This window comes from Peromyscus californicus, unplaced genomic scaffold (genome assembly GCF_007827085.1).
Source record: "Peromyscus californicus insignis strain IS unplaced genomic scaffold, ASM782708v3 Scaffold_23__1_contigs__length_62951481, whole genome shotgun sequence".
Taxonomy (NCBI): Eukaryota; Metazoa; Chordata; class Mammalia; order Rodentia; family Cricetidae; genus Peromyscus; species Peromyscus californicus.
In genome coordinates this window covers 27353470-27371749 of record NW_026294534.1, presented here as the reverse complement: position 1 = coordinate 27371749, position 18280 = coordinate 27353470, and the positions used below count along the sequence as shown (strand labels likewise).

Here is an 18280-nt window from a genome sequence, read left to right as displayed (position 1 = left end):
CGGCCAGGCGGGCCTCATTTGAAAGGCAAATGAGACGCAAGCCCCGCCCCCTGCTCAGTGTTCCCTTGTCTCAAGGCCAGTTCCTCTATGCAGTAGATAGAGGTGAGATGTTCAGAGCACAGGTGAGGGCAAAAACCACTGCTAGCCTCACTGTTTCACTAACAGAATTCCTCAGCCCAGACTGGTCCTTGCTCAAGGATGTGCTTCCCTTTGTCGTGGGGGAGGACATCCATTTAATTCACACTCTTGTCTCTGCATTGAGCAACAACTGAGTAGGTTATGAGTACAGTGCTCCCAACCACTCTGTACAGCTCAGCAACGTGAGAAAGAAAGTGTTCGGCTTCCATGAATAAAACACAATGGCAAGTGTCAGATACACGGAGGCATCCACCAAGTCCGGGCCTGTGACAAGATGCCAGATAATCATACAGAATGGCTGGCTCCACGGGCTGGAAACCCAATATGATGCTCCCTTTCCCCCCCCCCCCCCAAGCTGAAGAATTAAACCTAGATCTGGGGCAACGGAAAGACTTTACCTTCGGAAATATTGGTATCCTGTTCCTTCCTGATACTATTACAAGCTGCATTCTTGTTGGCACTCACGCCCAAAGATCAGAGTGGCATTCAGTCACCCTTCAGCCTACCCTGGGGGGGGGGGGTACCCAGGTGAGAAAGGCTCAGTGGCACCATTGTTACAGGATTTGTGCTAAGGATGCTTGTAGCACTATCGACCAAGTGGGGTACACACAAACCAGCTGTTAAAGAACTCCAAACGATGAGGAGACGGTTCTTAGCTGAAGACTTGAGCCTAATTAACCGGGGAGGGGGGGGGTGGTGGAAAAAAATCCCAGGCAAAGCAGAAAAAAAGACCAGGAGTTCCCAGGATGGTTTCCCAGGAAACTACCCTAGATAACACTACAATGATGGATGCATGTCATTCATTACACATTTGCCCAAACCCACGGGAATAAATACCCAGAGCGAGCTCTAATGTAAGCTAGGAATTCCAGACAAGGGTTCACTCCAGTGGGTGGAGGGAAGGAGCGAATGGACTGCTCCTGAGCAGGGGATGATGGATGACGACAGGGAGGCTGTGCATCTGTGAGGGAGGGGGCCGGGGGAGAAAAATCCATACCCTTCTGTTCAGTGCCGCTGCATCTTTAAAACTGCTCATTTAAAAAATGAGGATTTCTTTCCTTTTAAATCTCAAACAACTAGTCCTCAAATTCTCTCACTCGCCTGTAACTGTTCACAAAAGAAAAAGACAAAGACAAAATATGACTCTATCGTGCATTTTCTTGTCTCGTTTCCCCTTCCATGACTTATAAACCACCATCGGAAAGCCCCATTTACCAGAGAAACGTATCTGACGGCGTCTATAAAACTCAAAATTGCCAGGAAATATTGGAGGAAATTCCCCTCGGAGAAGTGAATCCTCTCTGTCCTGAACTGGTCAAGGCTGTACTCGCCAGAGGCAGGCATGCATTACAGACCACTCAGCCATCACTCACCCCAGTTACAGAACATTCTTCGGATTTCTCAAGAAAAGCCAGCCCTAACTCTGGCTTGCCGGTTACGCCAGGACTTTAAACAAAAGCCTATGACCACCAACACAGACTCGGGCTCCTCCCTCCCTCCCTCCGCCAACATGTGAGGCTCAGCACAGGGCTGATGTCACCCTCATCCCAGCTCCTGTACAACCACCTGAGAATTCCCTCTACAAAATGCAGCTGACTTTCAAAGAAGGATAAAGGAGACTCAGAAATGTTTTAAATTTGGCAGGGTGAGTCTCCCTGTTAGAAGAGAATGACGCTCGTGATTTGCGATTCCTGTTGCTTTGGCTTATGCCACAGTCACCCCGGGTCTACCTTGGAAAGCTTTGCTGGAGAGGCTACGGCAACATTCTGCCACGTGAGAAACAAACGTCTCCAAAAAAAAAAAAAAAAAAAAACCCCGCCACGTAACACAAACCACCAATGAACCCCAGCACCCTCTCCACCTACCTGGGAAAGCGTGTGGATTGGGGGACCCTCTCTTAAGGCACTTAGAACAGAGGATGTGCACGGTGTAGTGCAGTCCAGGCCATTCCTGAAGCAGCACGTTCAGTTCCTCGACCAAAGGGGTGACGGCTTGCCATGCCGTCCATATATTTGGTAACGATGCATGGCTAGCGATGGACAGGGTGTCTGGCTGCAGGACCCCCTTGGCGGGCCTGTAGCTCACCACTACGGGAACTTTCCCTCTATAGGCAAAGATCTGAAATTTCCCATCCGACCTGTGCACCACATGGCTGTTGATCTGGACACTGTAGCGCGCAAACAATCCGGGTGGAAAAGTGAAGGGAAAACTATATTCAATCTGCAGCTGTTCGGCCACAAAGGACTGCCCAGCCAGGTTGGTCCCATTAATCCAGGCCTCTGCGTGGGGCACCTCATTCTGCACGTAGCAGGGGAACTTGTACCAAGCCGTGGAGCCATTCAACGGCTTGCCTTTGGGTTTATTGAGGCAGTAACAGAGCCCCATCTTCTCCAACAGCTCCAGGAGGAGCTGCAAGTCCTGCTGGGCCTGGACGTGAGGCTTCAGCAGCAACCGGATGACGTGGGCCGGCAAGAGCCCATGCAGCAGAAAGCCCTCCACATAGTGATGAAGCTGAGTGGCCCGGAGTGGGTCCTGACCCGGGGTGGGCACTGCCGGAGTGAGGGAGCTCTCCCCCTCCCCTTCCCCCTCTCCACTGGTCCCCAGGAGCAGCTTATGCAGCAGCAAAGAGGCATCTCTCTGGAAAAAGACATTGAGGATGTCAATGAGGCGGGTGAGGTTGTGGAAGACATGCTCCTTGAGGGCGGGGCTATCCTCAAAATAGAGGAGCTTGCCACTCTCATGCAGGTAGGAAAGGGCGCTCTGCAGCCGGTCCTCCGTCAGCCCTGCCTGCAGACCCAGGCGGGCCGAGTCCCACCAGCTCAGCCACAGTCGCTGTGCCTGAGGTGGCTGGAAGTGGAGTTCCTCCAGCACCTGCCAGGACCGAGGCAGGACTCTGTGTAAGTTGGGGAAGATCTCCCGGTGCTCAGCTACAGAGAGCAGCTTGTCACGGAGGCGTTGCAATTGGTGGGGGTCCCTGCAGCTAACGGGCAACACGGGGGAGAGGATCTGCAGCCGGTGGTTGAGCAGGTATTGAAAATGGGCCTTGCGCCTCCGAAGGTTCTTGTCTGAAACACCATAGTAGGCTGCGTGGGGGCTGGCAGAGCGCAGCTCGAAGTCCCGAGCCAGGGCCTCATCCACCACCTTGGCTAGACGGCTTAGGCCCTCTGCATCGTGCTTCTCCTGGAGGGAGATCTGGCGGTGAATGTCCAGACACTTCTCCTCAAGCTCCCGCTCCCCACACAGGTCCGCGTGTGTGCCCACAATGCACACCACGGCGTGAGGCACCCGGGCCCCCACCCGGTGCAAGAAGGTGCCCACGGTCATAGGAAAGCAGCGAGGTTCATAGGCGGCCAAGTTGACCACCAGCACATACAGGGCTCCTGGGGAGAGGAAGAAGGGCTGGATCACCTCATAGCTTTCATCACCGGCTAAGTCATACACAATGAACCGCAGGCCCCGGGAAGCATCCGCAGTCCAGCTGGTCACCTCGATGCCCTTGCTCCCAAGGGGAGGGAAAAGCAGGTAGTTCTTCTCCTTGTCCCCTCCTCCTTGGTCTCCTTCCACTTTGTCCTCAGTGAGGCAGTGTCGGAGCAGGGTCTTGCCTGCAGCCTTGTGGCCCATCAGGAGCAGCTTGAGGCGGGGCTGCACAGCTGGCTGGGAATGAGCCAGCTCCTTCTGGTAGGCTGCGATGTAGGGGATCCCCTTCATGCAGACTTCGTAAGGGGGCTGAATCAGGGGGTTGTCCTTGATTTTCCACAAGCCCACCCGGGAAAGCTGGCCAAAGTTGTCGGGCAGAACAGCGATCTGGTTGCCCTGAAGGACCAGCTCCTCCAGGCCCGTCAGCTCCACAATGGAGTCCGGCAAGTAGCGGATGCGGTTGTTATCCAACCACAGGGTGAGAAGCCGGCCCAGCCCGGCGATAAGAGATGGCACTGAGGTGAGCTGGTTCCGACTAAGGTAGAGCTCCTCCAGACCAGCCAGGGGCAGCAGCGCATCAGGAAACTCCTCAAAGAGGTTGGAAGAGAGGTTGAGCATTTTGAGCCTTTGCAGGCGGCTGAACTCGGGGGGCAGAGCCTGCAGCCCGTTGTTGTCTAACATGAGGCTCTCCAAACTGGCCAGCTCACAGAAGCCGCTGGGCAGGGTGCCAAGCTCGGCCCCACTAAGCCAGAGAATCTTGAGGGCACGCAGGGCACTGATATCCTCAGGTAGGCCTCGCAGCCGGTTGCTGGATACGTCCAGCTCCTCCAGGGCAGCCAGCTGCAGCAGCTGCCTGGGAAAGGCGGTGAGTTGGTTGTGGTCCACGTCGAGGGTGCGCAGGTGGTTGAGGCAGGAGAAGGAATCTGGCAGATGCGCTAGCCGGTTGAAGCTGACATCCAGCTCCTCCAGGTGGCCGAGGGCACCCAGCTGGGCAGGCAGCGCCGGCAGCTGGTTGTGGCTCAAGTTGAGCTTGCGCAGCTCCCTCAGGGCGCTCACCACCTCGGCACCCAGGACTGTCAGCCGGTTGTGGCTCACGTCCAGCTCCGTAAGGTGATGGCCTAGCTCCGCCACCGCAGGGGGCAGCCGGGCAAAGCGGTTCCTGCGCAAGACCAAGATGCGAAGGCTGCCCAGAGCCGACCCCAGACCTTCAGGCACATCCTCCAGGCCGTTGTTCCCCAGGTTCAGCACCTCAATGTCCCCGATGTTGGCCGGCAGCACCAGCTGGGGGGCGTCGGGGGACTCGAGTGAATCGCCCCCGGCCCCCGGGCAGCTGAGCGTGAGCTGGCGCAGGTTGCTCCGCAGCTTCCTGGCGCGCAGGGCGGCGTCCCGCCACAGTCTCACCGTCTTCAGGTTGCCACTGTCCTTGCCAGCCATGGCGGGGCCCCGCGCCGACAACCCTCACGCCGGCACCGGAGCCCGCAGCTGCATGCCGCGCTGCACCCCAGCCGGCGCCCGGGCCCTCCTCTGGCTCCCGCTGCTCCCGGGCCACCACCCCTGCGCGGCCAGCGGCCGTGGGTCCCTAGCGCAGCCAGCGGCTGGGAGCCCGCAGCTGGGGGGCGGCGGCGGCGGCGGCGACGCGGGCAGCTCTGGGGGGCTCCGGGCAAGCGGCGCGGAGCTGGGCTGCGGCCGCGCAACACGGCTCGCATTCTCCGTGCGCCGGGGCCATGGGCGCGCCGGGCAGCAGGGCCGCCGCCCGCCGCCGCGCCGCGGAGGATGCCTGCTCCTCTTCCAGCTCCGCCCGCCTCGCGGTGCCTGGGTAGCCGACTCCAGCCCCGCTACCCTCGCAGCGGCGGCCCGGAGGCCGGCGGCGTCGCCTCCGCTAGCAGCAGGAGGAGGGCAGCGCTCGGCTCCGCTGCCGGCATGCTGCGGGCGCAGGGCCGGGGCGCCGGGGGCGGCGGCGTCTCCTTGTCTCCGTTTCCCCGCGGCTCGGGCGGGAGCGCGAGCGCCGCGTCCCCGGCGCTGGGAGGGCTCGATCGGAAAGCTACAGCGCCGCCCGGTGGAGCGGCCCCCACGTGACCGGCGGAGGCGCCGCTTGTTCCCGGCACCGCCCCAGGGGCGGGAGTTGCAAGCCAGCACAAGCTGCGAGGCTTGGGGGCGCCGGGCATGGTGGTAAGGTTAGCGGCGTGGACCTTGTCCCTCTGCGAGGCTCACCGGACGCGACCCTCAAGGCTGGTGTGGGACTCTGGGGTCTCCGGGTTGGGCTCCCCCGCATCTGGCTCTTTGTTGGCCCTGGGTCTCTAAGGATTTCTTATTCATCCCTAACGCGTAGGATTTAGCTGGCTTCCTTACTCATTCTTACTCACGGTCCCTTCCCTGCATCCTACACCCACACTATTATGGAACAGACAGAATTCAGGGACCCGGGGTCAAGGAGCTTAAAAACGAGAGGGTAGTTAAACAAAAGGCAGATAGGTGAGAGTAGATAACCTTTAGTCCATTTGGTAAGGAGTTATTGGGGCTCATTTGTTCTAACTAGGTCCACCAAAGCCTAGTTTTCAGCTCCCCTGGTTTGAGCCAGCACCTTTCTGGCCTGCTGTGGGTGGTTGGGGGTCGGAGGCAAGGCAAGATGTCTTATCTGGGCCATCCCATTTAGCGTCACAACCACATGAAACATGCTACGTCTTGAATCCGACATTCCCGCTGCTCTGTGGAGGCTGGAAAATGACGGTGGGATCAGTTATATTTTTGCTATGTTCAGCTTGGGTTTGTTTCCATTGAAAGGAAGTTGGTCTGAGATCATATCTATACTAAGCAATCCCCTTTGGGTTTAGCAAAGCCTTGAAACCCGTCAAGACCATGGGTATCACCTCCACCATTGCTCCCAGTTGGTTAATCACCTTATCTGAGGAACCATTGCCAGGTAATGGCTGGTTGAAAGGGACAGTCACTTTCATTGGGGGTGCGGCCACTGATGGGTCGCTAATGCCCTAGCGGTTGGCCCCGTGCAAATAAAGCACTAACTGGACTCCGTTATTCTAGAAAGCAAGTGAGCAGAGAATGGGGAGAGGGAGAGGAAGGAGAGAGGAAAGGAAGAACATGAAGTTAGGAGGGAAGTGGGGGAGGGGAGTCGAGGGAGTTGAAGGGGAAAATGGGAGGATATGATCAATATTCATTGTATGAAATTCTCAAAAAATAAATACAAGAGATCTTTTCAAGTAATCAAATAGTTTTCAGCCTCCGGGATTTGAACTGAATTGGTTAAATTTGGTGCTTAACACACTCTAGCTTTACTCCATACACACAGATGTTCATGGACCATGTTCAGTGTATATGTCTCTTCAAAGACAGAAACTGACAGAGAAATCCACCCCAATGATGATTATCAAGTCCTGGGCAAGCATCCTGTAATAAGGATGTTCTCAGGGTTAGTCTTGGATACCTTGGGTAAAACCAGTAATTTAGCAGTCAATACTTACCTGCTTTCACTCTGAAGGACTTCCTGAGAAATGAAACACTCAAGGATTCCAGTATTCTCTTAGAGGTGGTGTGGTGTAGTGTGTGTGTGTGTGTGTGTGTGTGTGTGTGTGTGTGTGTGTCTGTCTGTCTGTCTGTCTGTGTGTATTCTAAATCATGGAGGCTGTCCCTTTTGTTTTTCCACAGAAGTAGGAAGGGCCTCGAAGATGTGAAGCAGCCTATCTGCCCATGACTATTAGGAGGTTTGCTGGCTCCACAGGCGAGGTGGTGCACTCAGCACATCCTCCCCGCCCCCCACACACACACACACACGGTGTTCATGAGGGTGAACTCTGAATTTTCCGCACTTCTGCTTTTAATAAATAGAATAATATGAAACTCTGCCTGAGGAGGAAACCCCGGCAAGCCCTCAGTGCCCTGCTGGATCTTAAGCAGCTCGCCTTCAGTCCTAAAGTGGCTTAAATTGCATCTAAATAGCCCTTACTAAACTGTTGTCCTTTGAAGCCGGCAGAAAAGTAGTATCCTTCCATGGTAAACGTCTTCAGAAAAGTCGTCTCCCTTTGTCGTTAGATAATAATGTCGTTTTGTTGATCTGTTAAAGAGAGCTGAGTGGGGTCCAGCCAGTCAGCCTTTAGCTGTGCCCCTTTCCCAAGCCTGGTATAAATGAGGTGAGTGAGTCTGCCTGCAAGGAACTAGTCTCTCCTTGCAAAGTCCTTCAAGATCCCAATGGCTACAGAGACCCCCCACCCCCACCCCCACCCCCATAATTCTAGAGTTAGAGCCCAGGGTCTCAGGCATGTGAGGCAAAGTATCTTCCCGGAGCAAAGTTAATGCTGAGGAAGTTTGGAAGAAGCCTGTTCCAGAGTTCCCTGAAGCTATGTGTGGTAGTGCACGCCTGTTCCTCCAGCACCTGAGGGCCGAAAGCAGAGGGTTTAAAGTGGGAAGCCAACGTGGGCTTTGTGTGCTTCAAATAAAGAAGAGGACAGAGTTCTTTGAACGCCAGTCTACTGAAAACTAAAATGGTAAATCAGGAGAAACAACATTTTATTTATTTATTTATTTATTTATTTATTTATTTATTTATTTATTTATTTATTTATTTGGTTTTTTCGAGACAGGGTTTCTCTGTGTAGCTTTGCGCCTTTCCTGGATCTCTCTCCATAGACCAGGCTGGCCTTGAACTCACAAAGATCTGCCTGGCTCTGCCTCCTGAGTGCTGGGATTAAAGGCGTATGCCACCACCACCCCCCCCCCGGGGGGGGGGGGACAATATTTGAAATAGCAGGAAGGAGGGAGGGAGGGAGGGGAGGGAAAGAGGGAGGAACTGTGTTATGTATAACTTCTGCCATGGACACTCATCCTGGCCTCCTGAGCCCATGCTTCAATTCCAAGTGGTTGATTTTCTAATGTGCCAAGAGGACATGCCCACTCCACCTTCTAGAACATTTTAGGTATGAAAGACATTAAGTTCCAGGTTAGGACAGGAAGGAGCCACATCTGTTCGCGTGAAGTAGCCCATGTACATGCACAAGCGTGTGGAACATGGGCCTCTGTAGCAACTCCCACATCCTACAAATGGCAAGCCTCCCCTCACTCCCTTTTCCCGATGCAATGGTCGCAGTTTGGCAAATGAAGACTCTGACTATCAGAAGCTCTCTTGCCTTGGATGTTTATCTGACGTCGTGGATCCAACCCATAAACGTTCTAAAACCTGCCCAGTGTAAGCCTTTTTATTTAACTTGCCTCTCTTCCCCGACATTGTTAGCCCTGGAGCTGCTGCTCTGTGAGCAGGATGACATCCCATGCACAGAGCCTTGGCCTAGAGTTTGGGGCATACAGTCTTCTCAGGAATGGAAAGTGTGTGTGTGTGTGTGTGTGTGTGTGTGTGTGTGTGTGTGTGTGTGTGTGTGTGTAAGGTAATGTCTGGAGCTAAGCTGCAGAAATGTGCCAAAGGTGACGGAAGCATCCTGGGCATCCCAGATAAAGGTCCGCCATTTACATATCCGTCAGTACCAGACTGAATGACAGCATGCTCTTATCCCTAAGACCAGCCACAAACGCCAGCTAAGCTTTCCCATCCCTATACACCCCTCTTGGGTCCATCTTCAGCATAGTTAGCACTCCTCCATCTTGTCAGATTTCTCTCTTGGTCTGACTCACCCCCAGACTGGTCTTATTGCCATTCCTGTCAACTTGTTTCTCTCCATCACGTCATCAGGCTTGCTCTAGCAAAGGCCACTTCACCCTGTCCTTTCCCGAGAATACTCATTCTTGAAACGGGAAACTTCCTTTGGACACTGGTTTCTTCCTTGGTCTGTAGGGTGTCTGGTGTCATATTACAGTCTGGGTTTTTAAGAAAAGAACCCTATCAGCATTAATTATTTCCTCCCAGGGATCAAGTTTGCAGTTGGAGTAAGTGCTACCAAATGACTGAAAACACAGGGAAAACTGACTGGGATTCCCTGAGATTTAGACGGCTTCTTTGAAGAGAACTTGTCACCCTGCCTTTTCTTGTTACATTCATCTACCTGTATTAAGAGGCATGGTTCTAAAAAATCAGTTAAGCACACTCTGCCATGGAATTTTAATTTTCTCAGTAGCAATTCAACCTTTTTGTTGAAGTGACCTAATGTTCCAGTTCACACAAAACTACGGGGTTTCCCACAAACGAGAGACATTCTGGGCTCAAAACCAGGCAACCCTGGGAACTGAGTACAGCTACTTCACCTACTGGGTCTTGAAAAGGATCTCTTCTTTTCTTTATTTTGCTCTTCTTTTATGCTTTAGGAGTTCCAGAAAACACTGTGTCCCAGAAATTCAGCTCCTTCATTCAACTGCTTCAGACTCTCAAAAATAGTTCTGATTTCATTCACTCAGCTGCGTTGGCGTTCCAAAGTGAAGGTACTCATGGCTGGAGGTTCTGACTAGCTTTGGAGTATCGAGAGGACCTGGCTGGTCTTGACAGGAAATTTGATAATCAATTGACCTTGCAAAGCTAATGACAACCGGGGCCGGGTCACTACACTTCAAGGAAAGGTAAACTTGAGCTCCCCTCAAAGTCTGGGAAAGTTGGCTCCTGTGTCTCTCAGAGACAAGCTCAGAACCTTTAAGAATGATGGCCCTTTACCTGTTTCCTTCCTTCCTTTCTGTTTTTCCTCGGGACGGCCTCCGTGTCTGTAAAGCCAAATGAAAAGGGAGATGGTCTATTCCAAACCATGGAGGTGAGATTATCTCTGCTACCCTTAGCCGGACAGGAAGGAGCAGTGTTGCGAACTGCTGGCTCTGTCTAAAATGACAAGAAAGGAGAAGCATGGGGCCCCGCCCTGCTGTCCACGATGAAGGCAGCAGTCCTCAAGATGCAGCTGCTTGAATAGAAATGTCCACCAGCGTCCTCACTTCATAGCTAGAAATGAAGGCAAAGTGCTTGAATCATGTCATCAAAAGCCCCAGAGACTGCAAAATCTGAGAGTAACAGCTAGTCATAGAGGCTGAGGTGTCTTAAGAATTTCAATGTCTGCAGGGCATGGTACTGTGTGTGTTTCGCACCATATTTCATCTAATTCTCCCAACCTCCCTGAGTCGTAGGCTGTAGTGGGTAGCTGTTCCAGCTTTGACCTGGAAGTACCACCCCCAATGAGGATTCCAGCGGGGGGGAGGAGAGAGGAGCCCTTAAGACCCAAGATCCAAATGTGCCTGCTCTCTTGGTTCCTGGATCCTGGATGCTGGATGCTGGATGTAGACTGAGCAGAGTTCTCCAGAGAACCCAACTGGACTGCACTACACCTCTCCGGACCGTGTAACCAATCCCTTTACTTGTAAGTTACCCCACAAAATAAATCTCCCCTTTACGTGGAGTTGCCTTAATACTTCCACCGATAGTAGGCTCTTAACATTACCCCCAGAAATGAAAGCAAAGCTACAGAATGGTAGATTGAAGACTCAAGCATGGCACAGTGCAGCACCCCAACAGCTGGTCCCGTGGTTGAGGGTTTGGGGAGGTATCTGTGACCAGTCTGGGGGTCCCTGGGAGCTGGCGGTGTTTGAAGTGGAAGAATAGCAAGACCAGGTGCAGAGGAGAGCTGGCATTGACTTCAGGGGCCATTGTACTGGGCTCTTATAAATTCGAAGAACATCACTGGGCAGGCAGAAACCTCTTAAACCAACAGTCTTCCTGGACCACAGGTCAGAGCTTGACATCTGGTCCCGTTACCACAAGAAAGAAACACACGCTCTCTGCTAGCTGTTATTTGACTTGTTTTACACAGAAGGGATTTAACAGGAGTGTCTATATAACATGGATCTCAATTAAAAAGCAGTTCATATTCTATGTTTTGCTAAGGACATTTTTCAAACACTAATTGATCAAGCTGGGATTACACGCCACGATCAGACATCTTTTGTTTGTGTTAATTTTTTTTTCAGCCTCACCCTTTCTTTCCTCCAAATTTAATAAATCTGCATTGGATATGCCATCTGGTTTAAATGCAAGCCAGTTCCCATCGGCCCTGGGGGAGCAGCCCGAGACTCCTCACCTGGCTGCAAACAGGGAACATAAACAATGCATTCGAGATGCCAGCTTCTCCAAAGGGCAGAGACAAGTTGCGCCAATATGTCTATTGTTAGTTCTTTCCCTGGGTCTACAGAAAACAAACGTATCTTGGAATAGGCAGCATTAAATTGAACGTCGGGTTTCTCTCTGTTTTCTGGTCGAGTGAGAACACAGAGGCTCCCCGCGGAGGAAAATAAACAGCGATGTACTTTTGGCATCTGTTGGCAGTACTTTCAGCTAAAGATATTTGGCAGGGGCTAGTTGATTTCCCTGGAGGCCGAAGGATTTATCACACTGTCACCTGAAACTCCAGAACTTTCTCTGATGTCAGCGTGTCTCCTCACCACCACCACCACCACCACCACCACACTGACTGGCTGCCCACCAGTCCCAGCCCCAATTCCTGCAGAAGACAGTCTCTTCCCGAGAAAAAGGCGGCGAATGGGCCCGGAGAAAAAGGAATGGAAACCACCTGTGAAATAGTTGTGGGAAATAGTTGTGGCGAACAAGGCTGGCTATAGTTCACTTGGCACTTGGGAGTGCGTGGGGGAGGGGCATGGGAATAGCGCAGGAGAAGCATGGAGTTGGCTCTGTGCCCGGTGCTAAAGGTGACCTGGGGAGTCCTCCACAGCAGCTTTGTACAAGGTGCCTCTCTGTACCTGTGTGCAAGGCACCGTGAGGCGTCACACTCCGAAGACCTCACGGTGTTCCACCAGCCAGGGAGGGAAGTCAGTCCGGCTTTAGCTTCCACTCCCTCCCTCCAAGGATGGTGTATGTGGCACATGAACCCAGCAGCTTTATTACGGATTTAGTGGCGTGTCCGAAATTGTATGAGATTTGCTGACGGTGAGCCAGACGGATGCTTTAAGGTTTTACTTCGATAGGTGCAGTTTTTAAAAACATGTCCCACTAACAGAACCTAATGTGCCTAATTTATAAATGGGTCACCCAGAGTAGTAAGCCCTCCTTTTTTGAACTTGGTTATAATTTTTAAGACTTAGTGTGTGTCTGTGGGTGTGTGGGTGTGTATTGGTGAGTGTGCTCATGACTGAAGGTGCCTGCAGAGGCTAGAAGGAAGCGTTTGATCACCTACTGAGAGTGACAGATGGTTTGTGATGCAGCTGAAGTGGGTACTGGGAATGTAACTCTGGTCTCCTGAAGGGCTAGAACACACTTGTATTTGTCAGGGTTTTATATATATATATATATATATATATATATATATATATATATATATATATATATTAGACTTCTGTCTTCTGTTAAGATTTTTATTGCTGTGAAGAGACACTATGACCACAGCAACTCTTATAAAGAAAACATTTCACTGGGGTGACTCGCTTACAGTTTCTGAGGTTCAGTCCCTTATCATGACGGGGAGCATGGCAGTGTACAAGCAGACATGGTGCTGGAGCTGAGAGTGCTACATCTTGCAGGCAACAGGAAGTCAACTCACAGTCACACTGAGGGAAGCTTGAGCAAAAGAGACCTCAAAGCCCGCCCCTTCAGTGACACGCCACTCCCTTTGGGGGGCCATTTTCTTTCCAACCACCACAGTTTGTTAGAGTGGCTTGCAGACTGAGGTCCAGCTAGTCCAAAAAAGGCTGTCAACTAACAGAAAGTCCAGGAATCCAGTAGTTGTTCAGTCCACAACACCGAGTATCTCAGCTGGAATCCAAAGAAGCAGGCTCTAATGCCAGTGAAGGAATGGACTTGCTAGCAAGGTGAGAGGAAGCAGGCAAGAGCGAAGCTTCCTTCTTCCATGTCTTTATATAGATTGCCCCCAGAAGGGGTGGCCCCGTTTAAAGGTGGTTCCTCCCACCTCAAAAGATCCAAATTAAAGGTGGGTCGTCCCATTTCAAATGATTTCATTAAGAAAACTACCTTTCAGGTATACCTAGATGCTCAGGTTTTAGTTAAGTCCAGATGTAGTCAAGTTGACAACCAAAAGTAGCCATCAAAGTGCTCTTAACTGCTGAGCCATCTCTCCAGCCCCCATTATAAAAGTGTTTCAAGTTGCAGTGGTATATAGCTGGCTTTTTCTTTTGTGCCACCAACCAGCTCCCAAATCATGACATAGAGACTTCTTATTAGTTTCGAATGCTCAGGCTTAGCTTAGCTCTTATTTTAATCTGTTTTTCTTTATGTTTTGCCTCAGGGCCTTTTACCTTTCTCTCTGTATATCTTACTTTCCTTCTGTCTCTATGTCTGGCTGGCTGGCAGCTGCCTAACTCCTGGCCCTGGACATGTCCCCTCTTTCTCCTTCTCTTCTCTTCTCTTCTCTCATTCTTCTCTCTCGAGTTTAGATTTCTCCTCCTTACTTATTCTCTCTGCCTGCCAGCCCCGCCTATGCTATTCTCTGTCCAGCTATTGGCCATCTGCTCTTTATTAGACCAATCAGGGGCCCTAGGCAGGCAAGGTGAAACAAATGCAACACATCCTTACATAATTAAACACACATCATTACATCATTAAACAAATGCAGTATAGACAAATGTAACACACCTTTACACAGTTAAAGTAATACTCTGCAGCATAAACAAATCAAACACATTTCTGCATAGTTCAATATTCCACGACATATTCCATGGCATATGCATCAGCTACTTTTCTCATCCTGTGATACAATACCATAGCCAAGAGCAACTTATAAAAGGCATTTATTTTGCCTTAAGGTTCCAGTTAGTTTTTGTCAACTTAACACAAGCAGGGGTGTTGTTGGGAATTTGTACACTGTGTGAAGATACATTGCTGTGATTGGTGTAATAACGAACTGAATGGCCAATAGCTAGGCAGGGAGGATAGGCGGGATTTCTGGGGAGAAAGAGGAAGTAGAGGAGAAATCTAGGCTCACAATTTACACTAAGAGACCAAGAGATACCAACAAGATGTGGAGGGACTCAGACATACTGAGTGAAGAAAGGTAAAAAGCCATGAGGCAAAAATGTAGATTAATATAAACGGGTCAATTCAAGTTATAAGAGCTAGTGAGACAAGTCTAAGCTAAGGCTGAGCTTTCATAATGAATAATATATCCCCATGCCGTTATTTGTGACCTTGAAGACCAAAGAAAAATCTCACTACACAGGGGTGTCTGAAAAGAGGGAACCTTAATTAAGAAAATGCCTCCTTCAGATTGACCTGTAGGCAAGCATATGGGCATTTTCTTGATTGATGATTGATGTAGGAGGGCTCAGCCCATTGTGAGTGGTGCCATCCTGGCAGTTAGTCTTGAGTTGTATAAGAAAGCAAGCTGAACAAACCATGGGGAGGATGTAGTTAGAGTTTTCCTGCCTGGCCCACAGTCAGGACAAATCTCTGTCACCCGCCAGTCCCAAGCCGCTCAAACCCGATCAAGTAAACACAGAGACTTATATTGGTTACAAACTGTATGGCCATGGCAGGCTTCTTGCTAACTGTTCTTACAGCTTAAATTAATCCATTTCTATTAATCTATACCTTGCCACGTGGCTTGTGGCTTACCGGTACTTTACATCTTCCTTGTCCTGATGGCGGCTGGCCGTGTCTCTCTCACCCAGCTTCCTGTTCTCTCAATTCTCCTCTCTGTTAGTCCCGCCTATACTTCCTGCCTGGCCACTGACCAATCAGTGATTTATTCATTGACCAATCAGCAACACACTTGACATACAGACCATCCCACAGCAGGAGGAAGCCAGTAAACAGCATTCCTCCATGGCCTCTGCTTTAGTTCTTGACTCCAGGTTCCTGCCCTGCTTGAGTTCCTGCCTTGGCTTCTCCCTTCATGGAGGACTGTAGTCAAGAGCTGTAAGCCAAATAAAGCCCTTCCTCCCCAGGTTGCTGTTTTGGTTATGGTGTGCAGCACAGCAACAGAAAACAAAATATGACAAATGATAAGGGTCCGTACTGGCAGGGAGGCATGATAGCAAGCATAAGGAACAGGAACAACCACAAACAGGAAACAGAGTGGGGGGGGGGGGGGGAGATGGGCACTGAAAGTGGATCAAGCCTACCCCAATGACGTACTTCCTCCAGCAAATCTCTGTATCCTAAAAGTTCCATCTCCTCCCCAAATAGTGCCACCAAATGGGGACCAAGTATTCAAACACACAAACCTATGGGGAACATTTTTCCCTCAAACTACCTCAGTTACAAAGCATAGCATCAAAAATGTCAAGTCCTAACAAAGAACTGCAATTTTGATTATTATTATTATTATTTGATTATTGTTATTATTTGATTATTATTATTATTTGATTATTATTTGATTATTACCATTATTTGATTATTATTGCTAGAGTCAGGTCAAGCCCAGCTATGACTGTCCTCATACTCTAATAAATGGCCTCCACAATCAGCTTCTTAGGGAGGAAAAGCTACTTTGACTCCTGGTTTTGAAGGCTTAAGTCTGTGACCACAGGCTCCGTTGCTTTGGCCTTGTGGTAGCACATCATGGTGGAAACACATGAAAAAATAAGCTACTTCACCTCAAACTGAGAGGAAAGAGAGCACAAAATGCAAGGGTCCCACCATCCCCTTCAAAGACCCACATCCAACACCCCACTAGCCTCTGCCTTTCAAGGTTCTTCTACCTCCCAAAAGCAACAAGATGAGAACTGAGCCTTTAACACGAAGAACATTCCAGATCTAAACTGTAGCAAAATCTATCAAGTACACATCAAGGAAATCCAAGCAGCAATTTTTGGTATCTTAATACTACTCTGGTAGGAAGAAAGAATTTCTGTTTACTCTTCTGCAAAATGGAACCAAAACCCAGTTCCCTATTTCCTTTCCGCCCCATCCTATGAAATGGAGAGATGGCTTGGCATAATGGCGTGTAAGGATAAGAGACTGTGGTGTCGTAAGATAAGCATGGTGGTTGATCATTTCGTTTTTGTTTTCATTTATCCAACAACAACATTTATATAACATCGTATCTAAGGGGCCTGGATGAAGATAGCTTAAGACCTATCTCTGTTCCCTTCACAGAGGTATAAAATAGTACATTTGTCTGCTATTGATCATGGCAGTCTTCAAAAGTTGTGGCCCTGTGAAAGGTTAAAAAGAGATGATTTCAACATTCTCCGGGAAGATTGGAATTTTAGATAAAGTGGCTAGCAGACACCTCAGTCGTTTCCTTTGTTCTAACTACAGTTACTGTTCAGGTATCAATTCCCTTCTTGTGTTGTATCGGTTCTTAAATGCTAGTATATCATATAATTTACTTTCTAAGTTATTCAAATAACACTTGGAATGTTCAGTTTATGTGTTGGGGATTTGAGCTTGGTTCTAACATGAAATGAGTTTTTTCGTACTTTTTCTGAGTTTAGAAAACATTTGGGTGTAAAAGTGGAAGAAGAAAAATCAGGCTTTCTGTACATCTGGACAAATATATTTGAAGCTACCAGCAGCCATCTCCACCCTACTAAAATGACTTCAGAGCTGGGGAAAGCCAGTCTATCTGAAAGAAAATCAGGGGCTGGTACATGGTCACACACACACACACACACACACACACACACACACACACACACACACTATAATCTCAGCACACTGCAGACAGAGGAATGGTGATCCCGGCAATTTCCAGGTCAGTCAGGGCTACATAAAAACCAAATACACAGGAACAGGAAGGGAGGAAGGAAGGACAGGCAGGCAGTTCACGAGGAAGCAGGGGAGCAGATAAATAACAGATAAGAAAGCAAATAAAATAACAGATAGGAAAGAAATCCTGTTTCTCAGGTTTTCAACAGTTTTGGTTTTTGACTGGTAGCCTTATGTCCTAAATACATTCTATGTCCTAAAACATTACAATAAATGGCCAGTGAGATGGTAGAGGTGCCGTCTGTTGGGCCTGATAACTTGGGTTCAATGCCTGGGCCCCACATGGTTGGAAGAGAGAATAGACTTCCACAAGTTGTCCTCTGACCTATACAATCTCATTATGGCACCACCACCCTCTACACACACACACACACACACACACACACACACACACACACACACACACACGTAATACAAATCACAATAAACCCCTCATTTTTGCTAGACTGCATTTAAATTGGCTTCTGTTCTCTGAAGCTAAAAGCAGGAGATGATCACAAGTTGTAATGCTTCAAATCAAATGGTTCTGCCCAAGCAGACCCAATGAGAAATGGGTCCTCTTCCAGCCAGGAGCAGTGTGCTAGAGTGTGCTCAATTCTTACAGTCTTTGAACAAAGTGAAGAGCAAAGAGGAACTCCAGGCCAAGATCTCTGGATCTCTGGATCTCTGGAGCAGTCAGAAGAAAGCAGAGTAAGAATGTAAGAAGGCTTGCTGACCCCAGGCAGGCTTCAGTCAACCCTCCGCCAAGGAGACACCTCTCATAGCAGCCACCAGATCCTGCTTTGCAATTGTAAAGACGTAAAGTCAGAGCCACTACAGAAAATGGTAAAATTTTGGCAATTGAAATAGGAATGTTTGAGAGAAACCAGATGTGTTCAGCGCCCGAAGGCCTGCCTATGGCTAATCCATTCCATTCATTCTATAAGCCTGCTTGTGACGTACGACGGTTTGGGAGACACAAGGGGAAAATGCCACGAACAGCGATGACAAAGAATGTTTTCAATACCTGGAACAGAATTTATATTCAAAATATATAAGAATGACTACAAACCAATCCGCAGAAGAGAAATATTACAGTAGAAAAATGGGCAAACATTTCCATTAGAAGAAAATCAAGTC

General features: G+C 49.6%; 1 protein-coding gene and 1 long non-coding RNA gene across 5 annotated transcripts in view; one reads left to right on the top strand and one right to left on the bottom strand.

Annotated features, from left to right (window-relative positions):
* Mfhas1 (multifunctional ROCO family signaling regulator 1) overlaps nucleotides 1-5108 on the bottom strand; it is an 87851-nt gene extending 82743 nt beyond the window's left edge. For all 4 annotated transcript variants that reach the window (XR_008221427.1, XR_008221426.1, XM_052752024.1 and 1 more), the window contains exon 1: nucleotides 2004-5108. Coding sequence is in view for 2 of the 4 variants with exons in the window: in XM_052752024.1 (XP_052607984.1) it covers nucleotides 2004-4989 (2986 nt within the window). In the remaining 2 variants the exon portion in view is untranslated. The remainder of the gene's footprint in view (nucleotides 1-2003) is intronic.
* A 2676-nt stretch (nucleotides 5109-7784) lies between these two features.
* Nucleotides 7785-11499, top strand: LOC128119037 (uncharacterized). Its single transcript, XR_008221428.1, has 2 exons — nucleotides 7785-8051; nucleotides 9817-11499. It is a non-coding gene; the product is annotated as an uncharacterized LOC128119037 (long non-coding RNA).
* The last annotated feature ends 6781 nt before the right edge of the window (nucleotides 11500-18280 follow it).